The following is a 20,161-nucleotide window of genomic DNA, read 5'->3' as shown; positions in this document are numbered from 1 at the left end:
CCTTTTAGAGCTTCGACCAGTAAAAGTAACGATCAACACCCTTCAAGGTGGTATCTATGCCGCGGTGGCCGGAAAAAGGTAGACAATGGCACTGTTAAAACCTTGTCCCTCAAAGGCTGTGTAACACGCAACATCGTTTTCCGCATCAAATAGCCGTCCCGTATGGAATAGCCTACAACTAGCTCCCCATTCTGTATCCAGTGAAAGGTGTCTGCAAAGTCAGGATCGATGGCGTACTGATCTGCCATCTCCTCGAAGCTTTGATGATGTATCGCAGAAATAGCCAGAACCAAGGGCTTCCAAGACAATTCATCTACCACTAAGTTTTTCTGTCCCTAAACAAAGACTATCTGGAAGTGGAACTGTGAGAAGATGTTAGCCCTCCGCATATGCTTTTCCGAAAGCTCCTTGTGTGACAAGAAGTAGCATAAACTTTGGTGATGTGGTGAACTGTCAAGAGTGTAAAGTCGGGTCCGAGAAGATAATGTTGCCATTGTGTAAGAGCATGGATAACTGTCAAAAGCTCTCTCTCATAAATGGGTGCAACCAACTGAGGATGTAAAAACATCCTGCTTTCGTATTTATGACATGACCTTCTTACATCAAGAGTGCTCCCAAACTGCGACCACATGCATCACTGTAAATGTCAAAGGGCTTTTGCAAGTCTGGTAAAGTCAATACTGTTCCGATTGTCAACTTTTCCTTGAGAGTCTGAAAGGTTGCAATCTTTGACTGTCCCCAAGTAGAATGAACTCTTTCTAAATCAACACATGCAAAGGAGAAGCTATCTCTGCAAAATTCCGAATGAACTGCTGATACCAAGAAAGCTTCGAACTTCATGACCATTCTTCAAATTAGGCCAAAAACGAATAGTCTCAGTTTTGGACTCGTCTCAATTTTGGCCGAGTCCATCTTTACCCCTTTTGCTGAGACAATGTGTCCCAAGAAGTGTATCTCAGGGAAGAAAAATTCGCTCTTTTTCGCACTTATAACCAATTTATGCTTCCGCAGTGCCTGAAAAACCTGCAACATGTGGTGTCTGTGTTGTGCTTCATTCTTAGAGAAGATGATAATGTTTTCAAAGAAAGTGCCCACAAATGATTGGTACTCTCTGAAAATCCTATCCATCATGCGGTTGAATATAGCCGGAGCTTTCGTAAGACCAAAAGGCATCACCAAATATTCATGCAAACCAAAAGTTGTCCTGAAAGCTGTCTTGTAGACGTCTCCAAGAGCAATCATAATCTGATGATAACCACTCTTCAAATCAATTCGGCAAGTAGAACCTTGAAGGGTGTTGAGTATATCATCCATCCTCGGGATGGGGAAATCTGTCCTGGTTCATTATTTCTTCCTTTTGGGCTGGGCTAGGTCGATAAGATGGCCGGTTCGGTGGTGTACTATCGGGAATCAAATCAATTGTGTGATCTTCAGGACGAGAAGGAGGCAACTCGCCTGGTAAGCCCTCAGAGTGGAAGAATTTGATGAGATTCTTGTTCCTGAACAAATATTGGCACATAAGGAAAGGATGGTTAGGGGAAGGGTTGCAAGACGCTATTTGGTGAAGTTCAAGAACTATCCATCTTTGGATGCTAAATGGATGGACGAGTGTGAACTGGTTGATTCACCTTAGCTATTGCAACTATATCTTGAAGCCTTTCAGATGGAACCCACGGTGACTTGATCTAGCCCTTTGGAGCAAGGTAAGAGGTTCATGATGCTCAAAGGAGTAGTTAAGCAATTGTACCTACTCTTTCCATACAGAATTTTGCTAGAGAAGTTTGTGCTTGAGAGTATACCGGAAGACTTCTATGCTTGATATATGTGTGGTAGCCAGGTTGGTGGGATTGTCTAATCGTCCAACCCTAACATTTTTGGAAGCATGTACATCCTTGATTCCCATCATAGAATATATGTGATATAAGGAGATATCAACATGTATTATTGGCATGCAAGTGAGGTCGTTTGCAGTATTTCGAGGGTGGGGTGTATCACGAGGAGGCGTTGCCTTATTTAAATATGTACTACATATTTTTATTTATTTTATTTGTACTTGTTTTCCTTGAAACCCTTGAAAAGGTGCAAGTGGACTTTGCATGGTCAGTGTGAAACGGTTGCGGCCAAAACATGTTTCTCACACCGGGAGTCTAGATCGGCCAGTCTTGGACTGTTCGGGCCAGTTAGCATTGAATTCTAATGAGTATTGAAGCTTGTGTGTGCCAAATGGAATTTGGGCCACTCGGCAAGTCACTTACAACTTTATAAGTTGGTGGGAACTAGGAATTCAAACTAAAGGGTCAAACTGGACACATGGCAATAGGAGAGCAACCTGTAGGTTAACACACACTCCAGACTCTCATCCCAAGAGGGGGCGCCCAAAAATGAGAGAGGAGGCCGAAATTACCCATGGTGCATTTATAGTGTGTGTGAGTAGTGGGTGTAGGTTCACAACTTTAATGGAAAGCTTGTCTTCTTCTTTGTCTCATGTAGCGCGATGATTCTCTCTCTCTCTCTCTCTCTCTCTCTCTCTCTCTCTCTCTCTCTCTCTTTCTCTCAGGAATTTTCAAATCAAGTACAAATCAATCAGTATCATTTTCATTTTCAGGAATTCCAAATCATAAAATCATACAGTAGAATACTGTCAGCTCAACAGTATCCTTGAAACCCAAAGGGATATCAGTGACTCTATATCAAATCAAGGTATCGGGGCAATCTGTCGACAAAGAAGTGGAGTGACTCCCCTCTTGTGCAAAACCACTGCTCTAGATTCGCCCATGCTGAAGTCGGGGTTCTATCGGAGTAGACAATGCTAAACCGAATGCTGCAAGGTAAAGGTTCACAATCTGAGGAGTATCTGCCACGTCCTCCTCCTCCATCCACTTCGCATCCAATGCGGGATAGTTCTTGAATTTAACCAAGAACCGCCTTATCACTTTACCTTTTATCTTTCTATCTTTATGTGCCAGTATCTGTTCTGGAACGAGTATCTCCTCGCTTTCCTCCACTTCGGGTTGCTCATCTTGCTCCCCATCATCGGGCACATCGCCTTTAGAAGGCTTCAAGAGACTCACATGAAAAGCATCGTGAATCCTCCAAGTATTGGGCAGCTTCAGTCTAAAGGAGACATCATTTATCTTTTCTTTATTTGGAAAGGTCCATAGTATCTCATGCTAAGCTTTGGAAAAAGCCGCTCCTTTCTCTTTTTCTTTCTCAGGCGTGCCTTCTCAAAACGTAAAAGCACCCAATCATTCTCCTTTAATTTCAAATTGCGACGATGTTGATCTACTGCCTTTTTGAGTCTTTCCTGAGATTTCTGTAAAGCCTCCTGGACCTTGGCAAAAGCTGTGTCCAAGTTCCTCGTATACTGGTTGGCTTCAAAAATCTTATCTTTCGTGCTTAAGAAGGGTGGAACCTTCGGAGCACCTTCAATAATCTCAAACGGCGCCTTCCCTGTCGAAGAGTGTATTGTGTTATTGTAGGCAAATTCCACCAAGGGCAAATACTTTTCCCATTGAGTCTGCTAATCCAAAATGTAAGACTTCAATAAATCCAGTACGATTGAATTTGCAATCTCAGATTGCCCATCTGTCTGACGAGAACTGCAACCATGTACAAATGTTCTCCCAAATCGCCTTCCCAAATAAACTCGTGAATCGGGGATCGCTGTCAGAGACAATGGTCTCAGGCATGCCATGTAATCTGAATATTTGGGCAATGAACAGTCTCGCTAAGTGATCCGGCTTGACTGTCTTTTTCACTGGAATGAAATGAGCTTGCTTGCTATATCTGTCAATAACAGTCCAGATACCATCGTGCCCACTCTGTGTTTTCGGGATATCAAAAATGAAATCCATTGCAATGCTTTCCTAGGGGCGGGCGGGTATGGGTAAAGGCTGTAACAATCCGTGTGCTTTATGCCTGTCAAACTTGACCTTCTGGCATACCAAGCAACTGCGTACAAAATCGTGCACATCCTTCTTCAGTCTCGGCCAAAAGAAGTATCTCTCCACACCTTTCAAGGTGGTATCAATGCCGCGGTGACTCGTAAATGGCGGACAATGGTATTCGGTTAGAACCTTTTCACTCAAGGGCTGTGTAACGGACAACATCGTTTTCTTCATCAAGTAGCCATCCCGAACGGAATATCCCTCTACTACCTCCCCATTCTATATTTGACTGAAAATATCTACAAAATCTGTATCCGTGGCATACTGATTGACCATATCCTTGAAGCTTCTATGGTGTATCGCGGAAATAGCTAAGGTTAACGGCTTCTGGGACAAAGCATCTGCCACCAAGTTCTTTTGTCCTTGCACATGGACAATCTAGAAATGAAATTGTGACAAGATGTTCCCTCACCGCATCTGCTTTTCCGATAGCTGCTTCTCTGACAAGAAGTAGCGTAAACTATGGTGATCTGTGAAGACCGTAAAATCGGCTCCGAGTAGGTAATGTCACCAGTGAGTAAGAGCATGGATAACCACCAAAAGCTCTTTTTTATAAATCTGTGCTCTCAATTCCAGCCTTGAAAACAATCAGCTCTCATAGGCAATGACATGGCCTTCTTGCATTAAGACCGCACCCAGACTACGACCACAAGCATCACAATATACTTTGAATGACTTCTACAAATGCGGCAAAGTCAAAACTGGTCTTGAAGTCAATTTCTCTTTCAAAGTCTGAAAGGCAGTCACCTCTGTGGGTCCCCACGAGAAAGGGACTCCTTTCTGTGTCAAGATATGCGAAGGGGAAGCAACCTCTGCAAACTTTCGAATGAACCGCCGGTAGTAAGAACATAAGCCCAAGAAGCTTCTAACTTCATGGACATTCTTCAAGTTGGGCCAATCACGTATAGTCTCAATCTTGGCCGGGTCCATTTGCACTCTTGCTGCTAAGACAATGTGTCCGAAAAAGTGTATCTCTGGTAGGAAAAATTCATTCTTCTTTGCATTGATCACCAACTTGTGATCAATGCAATGTGTCCGAAAAAGTGTATCTCTGGTAGGAAAAATTCATTCTTCTTTGCATTGATCACCAACTTGTGATCTTGCAATGCCTGAAAGACCTGTATGTTCTGTATGTTCTGCCTCATCCTTGGAGAAGACAATAATGTTATCAAAGAAAGTGCCAACAAAAGGTCTGTACTCTCTGAAAATCCTGTCCATCATTCGGTTAAAAGTCGCTCGAGCATTGGTAAGTCCAAAAGGCATCACCAAAAATTCAAATAAACCGAAGGTCGTCTGAAAAACTGTCTTGTAGACATCTCCCGGTGCGATTCGGATCTGATGATATCCGCTCTTCAAATCGATCCTACTGAAACAAGAGGATTCCTGTAGTTGGTCAAGAATATCATCGATCCTAGGAATCGAAAATCTGTTCTTGATGGTGATTTTGTTGAGAGCTCTATAATCAATGTACATTCTCCAAGATCCGTCTTTCTTCAAAATCAACAACACCGGAGAGCAGTAAGGTGAAGTACTCGGCTGGATAAGACCCTTTTGTCTTTCACTTGGTTCATAATTTCCTCATTTTGGGCTCGGCTCACTCGGTAAGGTGCCGGTTCAATGGTATGATCCTCAAGACGAGTAGGTGGCAACTCGCCTGGCAGGCCCTCAAAAAAGCAATCGGCATGAGTCTGGAGAAAATCTTGGCGTTCTATATCAAGGTCAAACATATGTGTTCTATGTTCATCATTCAATTCTTTCAAAAAGATCGAGTAAACAAACATACTGGATTTCATTAATTTCGAAACGGCCGAAGCCGATACAATAGGGACAGACTCGTCGTTAAGTTTCACATCAAGTACAATGGTTCGGCCCTTTTCAGTAGTCAATGCCGCTTTCTTTGCCCGATAATCGACCACGGCGTTGTTCTTATGGTACCAAGGGACTCTCAGGAGGACATCACAACCTTCCAAGGGCATTATGTAGAAGTCCTCATGCCCCAAATACCCCTGACAATGCAACCGAAGTTTGCCAATGACAGGTGTAATGGCCACGTCCCTGCCAGGTGCCGCTAGAACTGCCTTTGCTTGTGGTCCCATCCGATTGGGTGTAATCTCGAGCCGCGCTGCCAATTCAGGTGAAATGAAGTTGGCCTTGCCTCCTCCATCAAAGAAAATCAGGGCTTCTTGGTCTTTCACTTTGCCCCAAGCTCGGCAAAGTTCTGTACTTTCATCAATCGTGCTTGGGTCAGTTTTTTAGGGCACTCTGCGGAGATGTGCCCATGCTCCCCGCATCCAAAACACTTCCCCTCTTTGATGTAGTTGGCTCTCTCCCGAAGAGTGAGCCGAGGTCGTGCATCCTTATCTTTCTGTTCTTGGGGGCTCTTCTTATTTCTACTTTCATTTTTAGAAGTCTGTTCGGTTCTCTGCGTCATGATCTAATCTATGAGGTAAGTCAAATTGCCTGAATGTACGGCAAAACCCCGTTTCGCATGACTCATCAGTTCTTGAATAGAATCTAACTTTTGTTCTAAGCAGTGATCTCGGATCTCTATAGGAAGTCCGTAGCTGAACCGCTCAATTTGTTCTTTAGACGAGATCTTCTGAAAATCTCTCGCAAATATGTGTCCAAAGTATCTTTCTTGGTCATCCGAAGATGATTCCAAGCAGTTCGTATGTCTCGTTCGTACTCCCGAGTCAGCCAAGAAGAAATGAAAAGCCTTCTAAATTTCAGTCATTTAACTGGCGCCTTCTTGTTCAATAGAAGAGTGGACCACCATGTTCGAGCATTTCCCTTGAAGTAAGAGGTAGCCCTCTGAATCTTGGAGTGCTCTGAGTAATGCCCTCCAAAGAAAGCTATATCAAACTGCTGTATGAAGGCCAAAGCCCTCGACGCATCTCGGAATCCAGAAAAAGTGTCAAATTTAATTGACTGTTCACCTTCTTTAAATTCTCGAGCTTTCTTGCTTTTATCCTCGATAGAGTCATATTGGTTGGCTTTATAAAAATGCTTCTTCTTTGCGTAAAATCTGTGATCGTGAGAGTCCGAACTATCTGAAGACGAGTCCTTTGTAGAACTGTCAGAAACTGAAACTTAGGCTTCTTTGCCTTTTTCTTGCCCTTTCGGAAGCTTCGCTTTTTGCTTTGCTTTTTGCCTTTCTTGTCGTCTTTGCTTGAGTTAGTAGAGCTAGAAGAATTGTCAGAAGAAGAAGAAGAACTGGATACTCCTTTAAATCGCACATGCTTCTTTTGCTTTCTTGTCGAGGCAAAAGTAGATTGACGACCCAAATAACCCGGGAACTTCCTTTCTTCTACTTTTTGCCGTGCTTTTTGGCTTTGTTGTTCGCGTCAAAAGCTGAGTAATCCAATTCTTGTTCTGTAAACATCCTCGGAGTAGGAGGTTTCTTGAGTGCCGGTTTGAGGGGTGGTTCTGTGGCCTTCTCCCACTGGGAGTGCACTTCGTTGAAGGATGTCTGAGTAAAAAATTTAGCAAATTTCGGATCCTTCGCAAGGTTGATCATCATCTTTGTCGCATCGTCAACCAATTGTCGACGTTCCATCTCTTCAATCTCCGCCTGAGTAGGCCGAGGCGGGCCGTACTCTTCGTGAGAATCTTCTACGTGATCTCTTCCCGCATCCCCAGATGCAAAGGAAGTCGATTGTTCATTGTTGGAATCCATAAGTGCGGCGAGAAAAGAATCGGATTTCCCAATAGAAGAGAAATCGGCCGCGCTCTGATACCACTGTAACAAACTTGGACACTCCAAGGTAAGATTCTACCGTGACAAAAAAGAGATTCACTTCAAAACCAGTTCACAATTCACAATTGATTTGACATGACCTCGCGGAGTTCCGTGCCTAGAGATATTGGCCCCAAAGACTGGCGCCCCTTTCGATATTTCTTTTTGTATTAATCTGTGTCAAAGTACAAGAGAGTAGGCAGGTGCTCACTCTCAGACTCTGCATCCAGATGCTCTAAGAAGTGAGGCCTAGCCCACTTCTTTATTGGTACAAGGAATGCCAAAAGCAGAGCTCCAAAAGCTGTCAATTTAAAAGCCACTTAAAATAAAGCAACCAATCCCAAAAGCTTCTCAATCTTCTTGCGTAGAATTGAGTAGCGTAAAAAGCAACTTTCTGTACAATCCTGCCACGTCAGCCTGCTACAGCGTTTTGCGCCGCAATTCACGGAAGGCTGTACGGTATGTCACGTGAGCGTGTCAGTGCTTTTTCCAGGAATCTCTGCCAACCGGGGAGTGTGTGTGTGTGCTCTGCTGCCTCACTGTAATTGTGTCCAGGGCCATGCCATGCCACGTCACCCATTTGTGACAATGCCCCACTAGTTGGGCTTCTCAATTGACTATGTACAATTCTAGGGGTTTTATGCGCGTTTGCCAAGGCAAGAGCCTTCTGAACAAGAACCGGATTAGCTAGTTGCTAATCCCCCACAGGTACACACAATTCCATCGTGAAAGATTGCAAATTGGGAGAGTTTTCTCACATGAGAAATCGTCCAATTTACAACGGAACTGTCCCATTAGTGCTTTGTGTGTAATTGAATTAGTACCGCCCTTTACTGTGTACATGCCGGTTATATGGTTCCATCGATGAGATAGCCACTTTTTCATCAAAAAGTGCAATGTGGATTGTTGTGGGTGAAAGCAACACAGAGCTTGGTGTAAGGCAGAGAAGAGAGACCAAGTACGTGAAGAGGGATCTTCGTCACATGGCACAGAGAAAGTTCCTTCAACTCTTCAAGAAGAGGACAGGTTGTTCAAAGCTCAACTGCGTAGCTGCATGGAAATGTTCCAGCAGTTGGCTAACTGTCACAAGCACGTGGCAACTGCTAACCTTAGTTGTTGGTTTCTTTCCAATGATTTTTGTTTAATTTTTGAGACCCTCTTTTTGAAGTTGCAAATCGTCGGACATTGTATGGCCAATGTGAACGATAGTTTCACCCGCAGACGGGAAGTTGGTCGGCACTGGAACTCGTAAAGTAAAAGGATGTCTAGGCTCAATTCAAGATCATGTAGGTCCCCCCGTTGCACTTAGCAAGTTGGTGGGTACTAGGAAGTGAACTAAATAAAGGCATAAAGTCATGGTGGGATCACCAACAGAAAGTATCCGATAGTTGGGCCACATTGCACTTTTGGATGCGGTCCCAATGAGGATAGATGGTCAGATGACCAGTGGGAGCCCAACGGAAGCATCTCCTAAACTTTAGGGAACTGCTATTTTGGGCCGTGAAATGTGTTCGCGTCATTACCTTCGGTATGACCAGGGAAACATTTTATTACTCTGCTGTAAAGTCAACTGATGCACTAGTTGAGAGATTTTTAAGCAGGAAGCCCAATGTGGGAAAATTGCATGCATGAGTGCCAAGTGGCACTTTTTGGCCAATTTACCAAGTCTGGGAGAACAGAACTCGTAATTGACTTTCTAGAGCAGTTTTGGAGGCTGATAACTCTTATTTTCAGCCATTTCTTTCCATTTTTGAGCTTCTCATGACTTTACCTAGGACCAAGGAGCTCATTTTCAGCATTGGAAGGCATTAGATGCGTGTTTACAGGGCTATTTTGCTGCGTTTTCAGCGATACGAAGGTTTTGGCAGCCATAAAAAACTTTCCCTTTTTGCATCTATTTGTTCACAGATGCATTACAGGTCAAGCGCAAAAGAGGGGGTGCTCGATTTATGCTAGGGGGATGCTTCAGTCACAAGTTAAGAGCTATGGAGTGCTTGCTTTCCTCTCTATGTACAGTGTGGTGGTAGGAGTGATGACCTGCACACTACACACTGCTCTCTCTCCCCCCTACGTGCAGTTATGTGATGCCCCACAAGAGGGCTCTTCATTTGACTGATGTATAGCTGTGTGGTTTCATGCTGTTGTGCCGAGGCAAGAGCCTCCTTGAGCAGGAACAGGGGTAGCTAACTGCTACTCCAAAGCAGGCACCGGTGAGGGTCATAACCTCACCGTACAGGTGCGTTTTCAGCGCTGTGTATGCGTTGTAAATTGACTGGTTTTCAGCCATACGGATGCCAGAACCATTGGGAATAGTGCCCCACTGGCAGACGACAGTTAGGGGACTGTTTAGGGCTGAAAACAGGGCAAAACCAGTAAATACAGCGTGCTGAATGTTCTGTTTTTGGGCAGGAATCAGAGGGTTTATGCGAGTGGAAGTGAGTTCTAGCAAGGGAATTGGTTTCGCGCAAGTTTTGGGGCTGTTATGTTGCCGAAATTTGGCCAAATCAAGTGGTATCTAGTTGGATATAGACAAAGGATTCCCAGGACTCTACTTTGTAAATTTACCCTCTCAAAGAATAAAGAAATACCGAAAGGGATGCCAATTTTGGGGCCTACAGGTTGTCGACGTCTGCTCGGAGCATTCTAGGTTCCGAGCCGTGTGTGTGCATAAGTGTTAATTCCCGTCGCAGGTTCCCTTTGCACGTTCTCTCTCTGTGTGTGTCTAAAGTAAAGAATTTCGGGTGAAAGCCAAAGCCTACCGCCCCACGGGCCGGTTTCATGGTTCCATCGCCGGGATATCAATCACTTTTTCCTCAAAGAGTGAGCCTCGGTTGTTTTGGGTAAAGACACAGAGTACAGGAACGCGGGATCACACTATGGCCGACAAAGGGAAGAGCATTATGGAAGAGGGTTCCTCTTCACAGGACAGACATGAAATTCTGCATGTACACCCTGCTAAAAAGTGGTCAAACTAGGGTTGATTTTCTGCTACATTTTTAGGGTTTGCAAGTATGAACCAAGATGAGATAGGGAGAGGTCTCACGGTGGTAGATTGGCCACTAGATCTCCTGCGGGAGTGATGTGGGTCTGCCAGGTGACACGTTGCTTGCCGATTCTCTGAGGCGATTGCTTGGATTCTATGATGAATTGGTAAATCATCTTGATTGTGGAATTATGCTCGTTTGCAAAGGCAAGAGCCTTTTGCACATGTAAAAGTTAAGGGACAGTTTGCAAGATGCTATCTGGTGAAGTTGAAGAACTATCCACCTATGGATGCAAAGTGGATGGAAGAGCATGAACTGTCAGAGTCACCAAATGTATTGCAGCTTTACCTTGAGGCCTTTGGGTTACAGCCTACGTATGCCCCAACCCAATCTCTACAAAGGAGGGGTAATGATAGAGCTAGCACATCAAATGTACTCAAGGAATCAGTGCAACAGCAGTGTACAGTTTGACAAAAGTATAAAGGTCTCATTGAGTCATTTGTACATATGTTTGGCAGTCTTTCTTGCGGATACATGCGATGATAAAAGGGTGCTTACCACACAAGATCATCTATGGCATGTATTTATAGTATGCAATCGAGGACGGTTGCGATTTCAAGAGGGGGGTATGTCACGAGGACGTGGCAACTGCTAACCTTAGTTGTTGGTTTCTTTCCAATGATTTTTGTTTAATTTTTGAGACCCTCTTTTTAAAGTTGCAAATGGTCGGACATTGTATGGCCAATGTGAACGGTAGTTTCACCCGCAGACGGGAAGTTGGTCGGCACCGGAACTCGTAAAGTAAAAGGATGTCTAGGCTCAGTTCAAGATCATGTAGGTCCCTCCATCGCACTTAGCAAGTTGGTGCATACTAGGAAGTGAACTCAATAAAGGCATAAAGTCAAGGTGGGATCACCAACAGAAAGTATCCGACAGTTGGGCCACATTGCACTTTTGGATGCGGTCCCAATGAGGATAGATGGTCAGATGACCAGTGGGAGCCCAACGGCAGCATCTCCTAAAATTTAGGGAACTGCTATTTTGGGCCGTGAAATGTGTTCGCGTCATTACCTTCGGTATGACCAGTGGAACATTTTATTACTCTGCTGCAAAGTCAACTGATGCACCAGTTGAGAGATTTTTAAGCAGGAAGCCCAATGCGGGAAAATTGCATGCATGAGTGCCAAGTGGTACTTTTTGGGCAATTTACCAAGTCTGGGAGAACAGAACTCGTAATTGACTTTCTGGAGCAGTTTTGGAGGCTGATAACTCTTATTTTCAGCCATTTCTTTCCCATTTTGAGCTTCTCATGACTTTACCTAGGACCAAGGAGCTCATTTTCAGCATTGGAAGGCATTAGATGCGTGTTTACAGGGCTATTTTGCTGCGTTTTCAGCGATACGAAGGTTTTGGCAGCCATAAAAAACTTTCCCTTTTTGCATCTATTTGTTCACAGATGCATTACAGGTCAAGCGCAAAAGAGGGGGTGCTCGATTTATGCTAGGGGGATGCTTCAGTCACAAGTTAAGAGCTATGGAGTGCTTGCTTTCCTCTCTATGTACAGTGTGGTGGTAGGAGTGATGACCTGCACACTACACACTGCTCTCTCTCCCCCTTACGCGCAGTTATGTGATGCCCCACAAGAGGGCTCTTCATTTGACTGATGTATAGCTGTGTGGTTTCATGCTGTTGTGCCGAGGCAAGAGCCTCCTTGAGCAGGAACAGGGGTAGCTAACTGCTACTCCAAAGCAAGCACCGGTGAGGGTCATAACCTCACCGTACAGGTGCGTTTTCAGCGCTGTGTATGCGCTGTAAATTGACTGGTTTTCAGCCATACGGATGCCTGAACCATTGGGAATAGTGCCCCACTGGCAGACGACAGTTAGGGGACTGTTTAGGGTTGAAAACAGGGCAAAAACCAGTAAATACAGCGTGCTGAATGTTCTGTTTTTGGGCAGGAATCAGAGGGTTTATGCGAGTGGAAGTGAGTTCTAGCAAGGGAATTGGTTTCGCGCAAGTTTTGGGCTGTTATGTTGCCGAAATTTGGCCAAATCAAGTGGTATCTAGTTGGATATAGACAAAGGATTCCCAGGACTCTACTTTGTAAATTTACCCTCTCAAAGAATAAAGAAATACGGAAAGGGATGCCAATTTTGGGGCCTATAGGTTGTCGACGTCTGCTCGGAGCATTCTAGGTTCCGAGCCGTGTGTGTGCATAAGTGTTAATTCCCGTCGCAGGTTCCCTTTGCACGTTCTCTCTGTGTGTGTGTCTAAAGTACAGAATTTCGGGTGAAAGCCAAAGCCTACTGCCCCACGGGCCGGTTTCCGGTTTTTGAAGTTGCAAATGGTCGGACATTGTATGGCCAATGTGAACGATAGTTTCACCCGCAGATGGGAAGTTGGTTGGCACTGGAACTCGTAAAGTAAAAGGATGTCTAGGCTCAGTTCAAGATCATGTAGGTCCCCCCGTTGCACTTAGCAAGTTGGTGGGTACTAGGAAGTGAACTAAATAAAGGCATAAAGTCATGGTGGGATCACCAACAGAAAGTATCCGATAGTTGGGCCACATTGCACTTTTGGATGCGGTCCTAATGAGGATAGATGGTCAGATGACCAGTGGGAGCCCAACGGAAGCATCTCCTAAACTTTAGGGAACTGCTATTTTGGGCCGTGAAATGTGTTCGCGTCATTACCTTCGGTATGACCAGGGAAACATTTTATTACTCTGCTGTAAAGTCAACTGATGCACCAGTTGAGAGATTTTTAAGCAGGAAGCCCAATGCGGGAAAATTGCATGCATGAGTGCCAAGTGGTACTTTTTGGGCAATTTACCAAGTCTGGGAGAACAGAACTCGTAATTGACTTTCTGGAGCAGTTTTGGAGGCTGATAACTCTTATTTTCAGCCATTTCTTTCCCATTTTGAGCTTGTCATGACTTTACCTAGGACCAAGGAGCTCATTTTCAGCATTGGAAGGCATTAGATGCGTGTTTACAGGGCTATTTTGCTGCGTTTTCAGCGATACGAAGGTTTTGGCAGCCATAAAAAACTTTCCCTTTTTGCATCTATTTGTTCACAGATGCATTACAGGTCAAGCGCAAAAGAGGGGGTGCTCGATTTATGCTAGGGGGATGCTTCAGTCACAAGTTAAGAGCTATGGAGTGCTTGCTTTCCTCTCTATGTACAGTGTGGTGGTAGGAGTGATGACCTGCACACTACACACTGCTCTCTCTCCCCCTTACGTGCAGTTATGTGATGCCCCACAAGAGGGCTCTTCATTTGACTGATGTATAGCTGTGTGGTTTCATGCTGTTGTGCCGAGGCAAGAGCCTCCTTGAGCAGGAACAGGGGTAGCTAACTGCTACTCCAAAGCAGGCACCGGTGAGGGTCATAACCTCACCGTACAGGTGCGTTTTCAGCGCTGTGTATGCGTTGTAAATTGACTGGTTTTCAGCCATACGGATGCCTGAACCATTGGGAATAGTGCCCCACTGGCAGACGACAGTTAGGGGACTGTTTAGGGCTGAAAACAGGGCAAAAACCAGTAAATACAGCGTGCTGAATGTTCTGTTTTTGGGCAGGAATCAGAGGGTTTATGCGAGTGGAAGTGAGTTCTAGCAAGGGAATTGGTTTCGCGCAAGTTTTGGGGTTGTTATGTTGCCGAAATTTGGCCAAATCAAGTGGTATCTAGTTGGATATAGACAAAGGATTCCCAGGACTCTACTTTGTAAATTTACCCTCTCAAAGAATAAAGAAATACCGAAAGGGATGCCAATTTTGGGGCCTACAGGTTGTCGACGTCTGCTCGGAGCATTCTAGGTTCCGAGCCGTGTGGGTGCATAAGTGTTAATTCCCGTCGCAGGTTCCCTTTGCACGTTCTCTCTATGTGTGTGTCTAAAGTAAAGAATTTCGGGTGCAAGCCAAAGCCTACCGCCCCACGGGCCGGTTTCACTAACAACCCCCAATGGTCAATTCTGAGTGCCTTGAACACATGGTATGGCTGGTTTTTCGCAACCATATTCCCAAAATGTAGATATGACAAGTAAAACAGGTGATACAAGTGCTGGAATGGACAATCGTGGAGCACCACTTTTGCAGGCACGTGTTTATGACAATTTGACTCCTTTGAGTCAACCTAAGGATAACAAGGAAGGAAGGCAGGGAGTGACGTTTGAAACTTTGAGGGGAACTAAGGATCAATTGAAAGCTTTGACCTTCATACAACAGTTTGATGCAGCTTATGCTGGAGGAAACTTCGCAGAGTCTTCAAAGATACGCAAGGTTGCCACTTTCTTGAAAGGGAATGCGCTTCAATGGTGGACCATATTGTTGAATTAGGGTCAAGCTCCTGCAACATGGGTCCAATTCTTAAAGCTTTTTGCACCTTCATGGCTTACAAACACTTTTGCAGTGGATGTGATGACAGAATGGCACGAGTTGAATGCTAAGCAGTGTGAGAATCTTGAAGAGTACAATAAACAGTTCTGGGCAGCACTGTTGCAAGTAACCTCTTGTAGGTTTGTGCCATTGTTAGAACAGATTGAGATGTACTGTCGTGGATTGCCCAAGAAAATCAAGGAATACTGCCCATCGAAGGGAGATTCCGATGGATTTAATAGCAACAAGAGAGGGTACTAAGGCAAACAGTTTTCAACCAAGGGCAATGCTGCAGCAAAGCCTTTTGTGCCTCCCACAAAGAAACCCTCCACTGATGAAACTGACACATCCAACAAGCAGTCAAAATCTTCTTATGGGCGAGGAAAAGGACAGAAAAGACATTTTTCTGGCAAATCTTTTGAAGAAAGGAAAGCTCTAAGAGAGGCTAAGAAATGCTGCATGTCACAAATTGCTGACGTGTCAAGCCACTGAAGAACGGAGCCACTATGCAGATCATCGACCGAGGGGCCTAAACGCTAAGAAGCAGAAGGATTAGAAGAAGATGACGTGGCAAACTGTACGGGACTCCGGATTTCGTGCTGGCTTGCTGACGTGGCAGACTGTGTGGAATTCCACGTTTCACGTTGACTGCTGACGTGACAGACTGTACGGATTTCCGTGATTTGTGCTGACAGGTGCTGACGTGGCACTGTATGGATTTCTGTAATTTGCTTGGCAGCTTTTGGACAAGATGTTTTTGTACGAGATGCTTTTGAGTTTAAGGCTTTTCATGTAAACTGCTTTTGGGCCTAGGGCCCTTAAATATGAGGCCATGTGCTCATTCTTGGGCATGCTACTGGACGAAGGTGCAGAGGATGGAGTACCGGTTTGTACTTTAATGATGCAATATAAAGAAATACCGAAAGGGGCGCCAAGGTTTGGGGCCAATACTCTCTGGGATGGAATTCGCCACTCCGTGTTGCGTGTGCTCTCGCTCTCTTTCTGTTTCAGTAGTCGTTGAAGTGCTAAAAGTCTGTTCAGTCTGTTCTTTTTCTACTGGCACATGGTGCCCATCTTGTCACACTGCATTTGTGAAGAGGAGGGACATTTTGCGAATGAATGCCCACAAAGAAGTCACAAGATAAGGATGACAAGTTAAGCATAAAGGTAAGAAGCGAAAGCCCTCAATACATACCTGCATGGGGCCAATACTCTCTGGGATGGAATTCGCCACTCCGTGTTGCGTGTGCTCTCGCTCTCTTTCTGTTTCAGTAGTCGTTGAAGTGCTAAAAGTCTGTTCAGTCTGTTCTTTTTCTACTGGCACATGGTGCCCATCTTGTCACACTGCATTTGTGAAGAGGAGGGACATTTTGCGAATGAATGCCCACAAAGAAGTCACAAGATAAGGATGACAAGTTAAGCATAAAGGTAAGAAGCGAAAGCCCTCAATACATACCTGCATACTGAGTCTCAAAGAAAGATTCCTGCATGCCGGGCCTCCCGAATTTTGAGGCATGGAAGCTTCAAAAGCCTCACAGCCTCTATCATGCATCCATAGACTTGGGCCTAGGGGAACTTTCCCCATATGTTCAGGGTAAGTGGGCATATTCCCGGCCATATGCTTGTTGGAAAATTGCTGTCGCTGCAACTGCTGTGGTGCCAAAAGGAATTGGCATCCTTACAATTGTCAGATTACGAATTATACAAATCGTGTAGTCTTGTGGAAGTTTTCTACTCCCAAGCTTTGGTAAATTGGTGGTGTTTGCCTTTCTAAAAATAAATACTCACATAGTTATAGCAGTGTGTGTCTGTATAGCAAAATGCCAGCTGTTCTGATGTACGATGCAATTTGGTCTCGTTTGATCCAGCTAACAAGTCAGTTGCTAGTAAGAACCTCAGGGCAAATCTTCAAGTACTCAAGGTTTCTTCTCATGGATTCCAGGTATGGAAAGCTTAAAATTTTCGGATAAGTTTCTTTTGTACTTGTGTTTTATCATTTAGGTTATGTGGGATTGAGTTTTTGTTTGTTTGCTTGTTTGTGGTTGTTTTGACAACAAAAAAATGATGGAGCTGTGATTAGCCAGCAAAAGTTTACAAGCTTAAGCATCTCACCAAGATTGAAGCAGTTCAAAGTGATAATACTGGTTGTACCTTTGTCTTGGTAATTTTACTCCTACTTTATGGCTTTTGTGTCGGCATACTGAATATTAAGTTGCTGAATTATATCAAAAGCAAAAGTGCAGGCAATTACATCAATGTTTGCTGTAGGGCTGTATGATGGTTGGCATTGAATGGTGAATTTGTACTTCCAATCGCATAATCTGAAAATATTTTCTGTTACATCTAGGGTTTTGATAACTTGACAAGCCAAAGTGTAGCTCCTGCTCAATGGACTATGCGAAGCATTGATGACAGGTGAAAATGTTGTTTCTCTACATGCATACATTCTTCACCCTCAAGTATGCCACTGTAATAGTCAGTGTCTTTTCACTCATGAAGATTAGCTGAATGGCAGGAATCGTTTTTTGACGTGCATCATGAAGCTTTGCAAGGAGAACCTTGGCCGGCTGCCAAAGATTATTGGCATGGATGTCGTGGAGATGGCTCTTTGGGCTCAGGTTCGCTTCTACTTCCTGAGGCAGTCTTTCATCTGAACTGGGCATAATCTACAGCAAAAGCTATTATGCATTGCAATGTCATGATATTTTTTTGTGTGTGTTTTTAATTTAACTAATCCTCTTCCATCATTTCTACTGACTCTCCACTGATTTGAGGTTAATAGGCTTTTCAGTTGGTTAGTGGTTACTGCTCACATTGTGGTTCGTTTGTTTCCTACAGGACCGTGTGAGTTTCTGACCTTACTTGGATCCTATCACATGCTTAGCTTATGTACTTACTAGTTTCTTAGCTCAGATACTTTACCAGTTTCTATCTCATGCTTAGCTTATGGGGCTTTCCTTTTAACCAAATTGTAGGCATTTTTGGTATATTACTTTTCTACTAGCTGGCCTTGCGCAATATCATGCTTGTACAAACAATTTTGAAATGTTTTCTTTAACCAAATCAGACAGGTTTGCACTAGTATAATCTTTCCCAAGGTTTTTCGCTTGACCGTTTGGTGTGTAGAGGGTCAGTTTTCCTATTTCCATTCATGACATAGGCATTTTGGGCAAAGTTATAACTTTTATACTAGCTGGCGTATGATGTTTGTAATTTGCAAATGTTTTCGTCAACCAAGTATAGTCGACTTTGCAGCTACACACTCTTTGCGAAGTTTTTTTTAGCTCTGCTGTTTAGCGGGCCTAGAGAGCCATAATTTTTAAGGTATTTTCCTACTTTGCATGGTTGTTGACCATGAACCTTCAGTACAAGTACAAAAAAGATTGGTTTTATTCCTAGTTTTATTTGTCTTGTTGGCCCTTGACAGGCAAACGCCAAGGCTCTTCCAATTCGAGGGCCTGTTGACATTGAAGCAGTTGAAGTAGTTGATGGTCCGATGGAAGGGATTGTAACGGTGGAGAGAGATCTTGTTTCAAAGGCAGAGGAAGATGACATGGAGGCTCTTCTTGATACGTACGTACCTTTTCTTTTATCTCCCAGGGTCCTGCCTGAGTGCTGGGAAGTGGGATCTTGCTTGGCCCTGTGCCATGTACTGTCCTAGTAGCTTGACAGTCCTCAAACTTGCTTTAGAAAATGGCTAAACTTATTATTGGTTGAAGATGCTTGTCATACTAAAATAACTAAATTTAGCAGTGCTCAAAGTTTCTGTAGAATTCTAAAGTAGTTTTTTTGAAATTGATGTATGCTTAATACGAAATAATTACAGTGTTGTTACTGCATAGGCTGTTCTTTTTCTGTGTGTTGTCAATAGGATGTGCTGAGAAGGAAACAACCACCATTCTAGGAGAACTCCATGTTGTTTGGGTGTTGTGGTGTAAAGGAACATATGTGCGTTTTTTCCATATCCCATCTTATCAATTTTGACAAGTTGTAACCTCTTTTACAGATCCTATTCACCCTCTTGAAATGAAACCAAACGTGAAACATGTGGGATGTATCTAATAACGACAAAGCAAGGTTTCAAACAACTTCAATGTCCAAAACAACTTTTGGTTTTCTTTGTGGAACATTGTAATGTCATGTCTCTAGAAAAGCGAATGATGCGTCGTTCCGTTCTCAACATGCACATGAGAGCTGCACTAATAATTGCTTAAAGCTGCCTGAACAGTGAAACTCTTTGTAAAACTTATTGGACATCGGTGATGGTTTTATTATGTGGTCCCATAAGTCATGTTGGCCTCCAATAGACATTCATATAAACTCTCTCCTCTCTCCCTAGAGCCAGTTTCATTTTAGTTTTTTCCTTTCTATGCTTGTTATGGCACAATTTTCAGCATGGCTACGTCTGCATTTGTATATGGATGCGTACAATATGGTACATCCAGATGGTACAGATCCATTTGTAGTGATAGATACCGTATGGACAGTTACTTTTTTTGTGCTTCTCATCCAACTCCACACTGAAAGCAACACTCTGTGGACTTCTACTGGGACGTCTACTGGATGAAAGATGCAGGTATGCAAGGGTTCTTTGCAACCAATTCGTAGACTCCGATAGGTGATCAGCCCCCTCTTGATGCAAAAACGCTGGTCCAAGGAAGCTTTCCGCGACGAAAACGCGGCCACAAGTTGCGCTCCTTCCGTCTGAAAAACACAGCCTCAAATCAGGCTCTTCCGTGCAGTAGGTGCCGTCAGGCCTAGGCTTTGACACCATATCAGTGCAGCAAAAGGTGTGGTGACAAGGGACCATGTAGGAAGAGAGAGAGAGAGAGAGAGAGAGAGAGAGAGAGAGAGAGAGAGAGAGAGAGAGAGAGAGAGAGAGAGAGAGAGAGAGAGAGAGAGAGAGAGAGAGAGAGAGAGAGAGAGAGAGAGAGAAAGAAAGAAAGAAAGAAAGATTTTTAACGTCTATGTCAGGCCGAAATCGGCCTATGAGACAAATCAAATGTACATGGTGTGTATGTCATCCGTCTATCGGAAAGACAAATGAAACAAAACTGATACAAAACTGAACTGAATGTAGGTAGTGGAGTATCTGAGGAGGGATGGAGCTCTATCTCT

The 20,161-nt window shown here is 44.0% G+C and overlaps 1 protein-coding gene across 2 annotated transcripts in view; it reads left to right on the top strand.

The window, feature by feature from the left end:
* LOC147461951 (exocyst complex component SEC3A-like) overlaps positions 1-20,161 on the top strand; it is a 125,570-nt gene that overhangs the window by 37,355 nt on the left and 68,054 nt on the right. For both annotated transcript variants that reach the window (XM_086509414.1, XM_086509413.1), the window contains exons 2-6: positions 16,912-16,985; positions 17,124-17,204; positions 17,391-17,458; positions 17,559-17,661; positions 18,471-18,616. In XM_086509414.1, coding sequence (XP_086365540.1) covers positions 16,912-16,985; positions 17,124-17,204; positions 17,391-17,458; positions 17,559-17,661; positions 18,471-18,616 — 472 coding nt within the window. The remainder of the gene's footprint in view (positions 1-16,911; positions 16,986-17,123; positions 17,205-17,390; positions 17,459-17,558; positions 17,662-18,470; positions 18,617-20,161) is intronic.

Source organism: Adiantum capillus-veneris, chromosome 3 (genome assembly GCF_014529385.1).
Source record: "Adiantum capillus-veneris isolate H3 chromosome 3, ASM1452938v2, whole genome shotgun sequence".
Classification (NCBI taxonomy): Eukaryota; Viridiplantae; Streptophyta; class Polypodiopsida; order Polypodiales; family Pteridaceae; genus Adiantum; species Adiantum capillus-veneris.
This window is presented reverse-complemented; position numbering and strand designations above follow the sequence as displayed.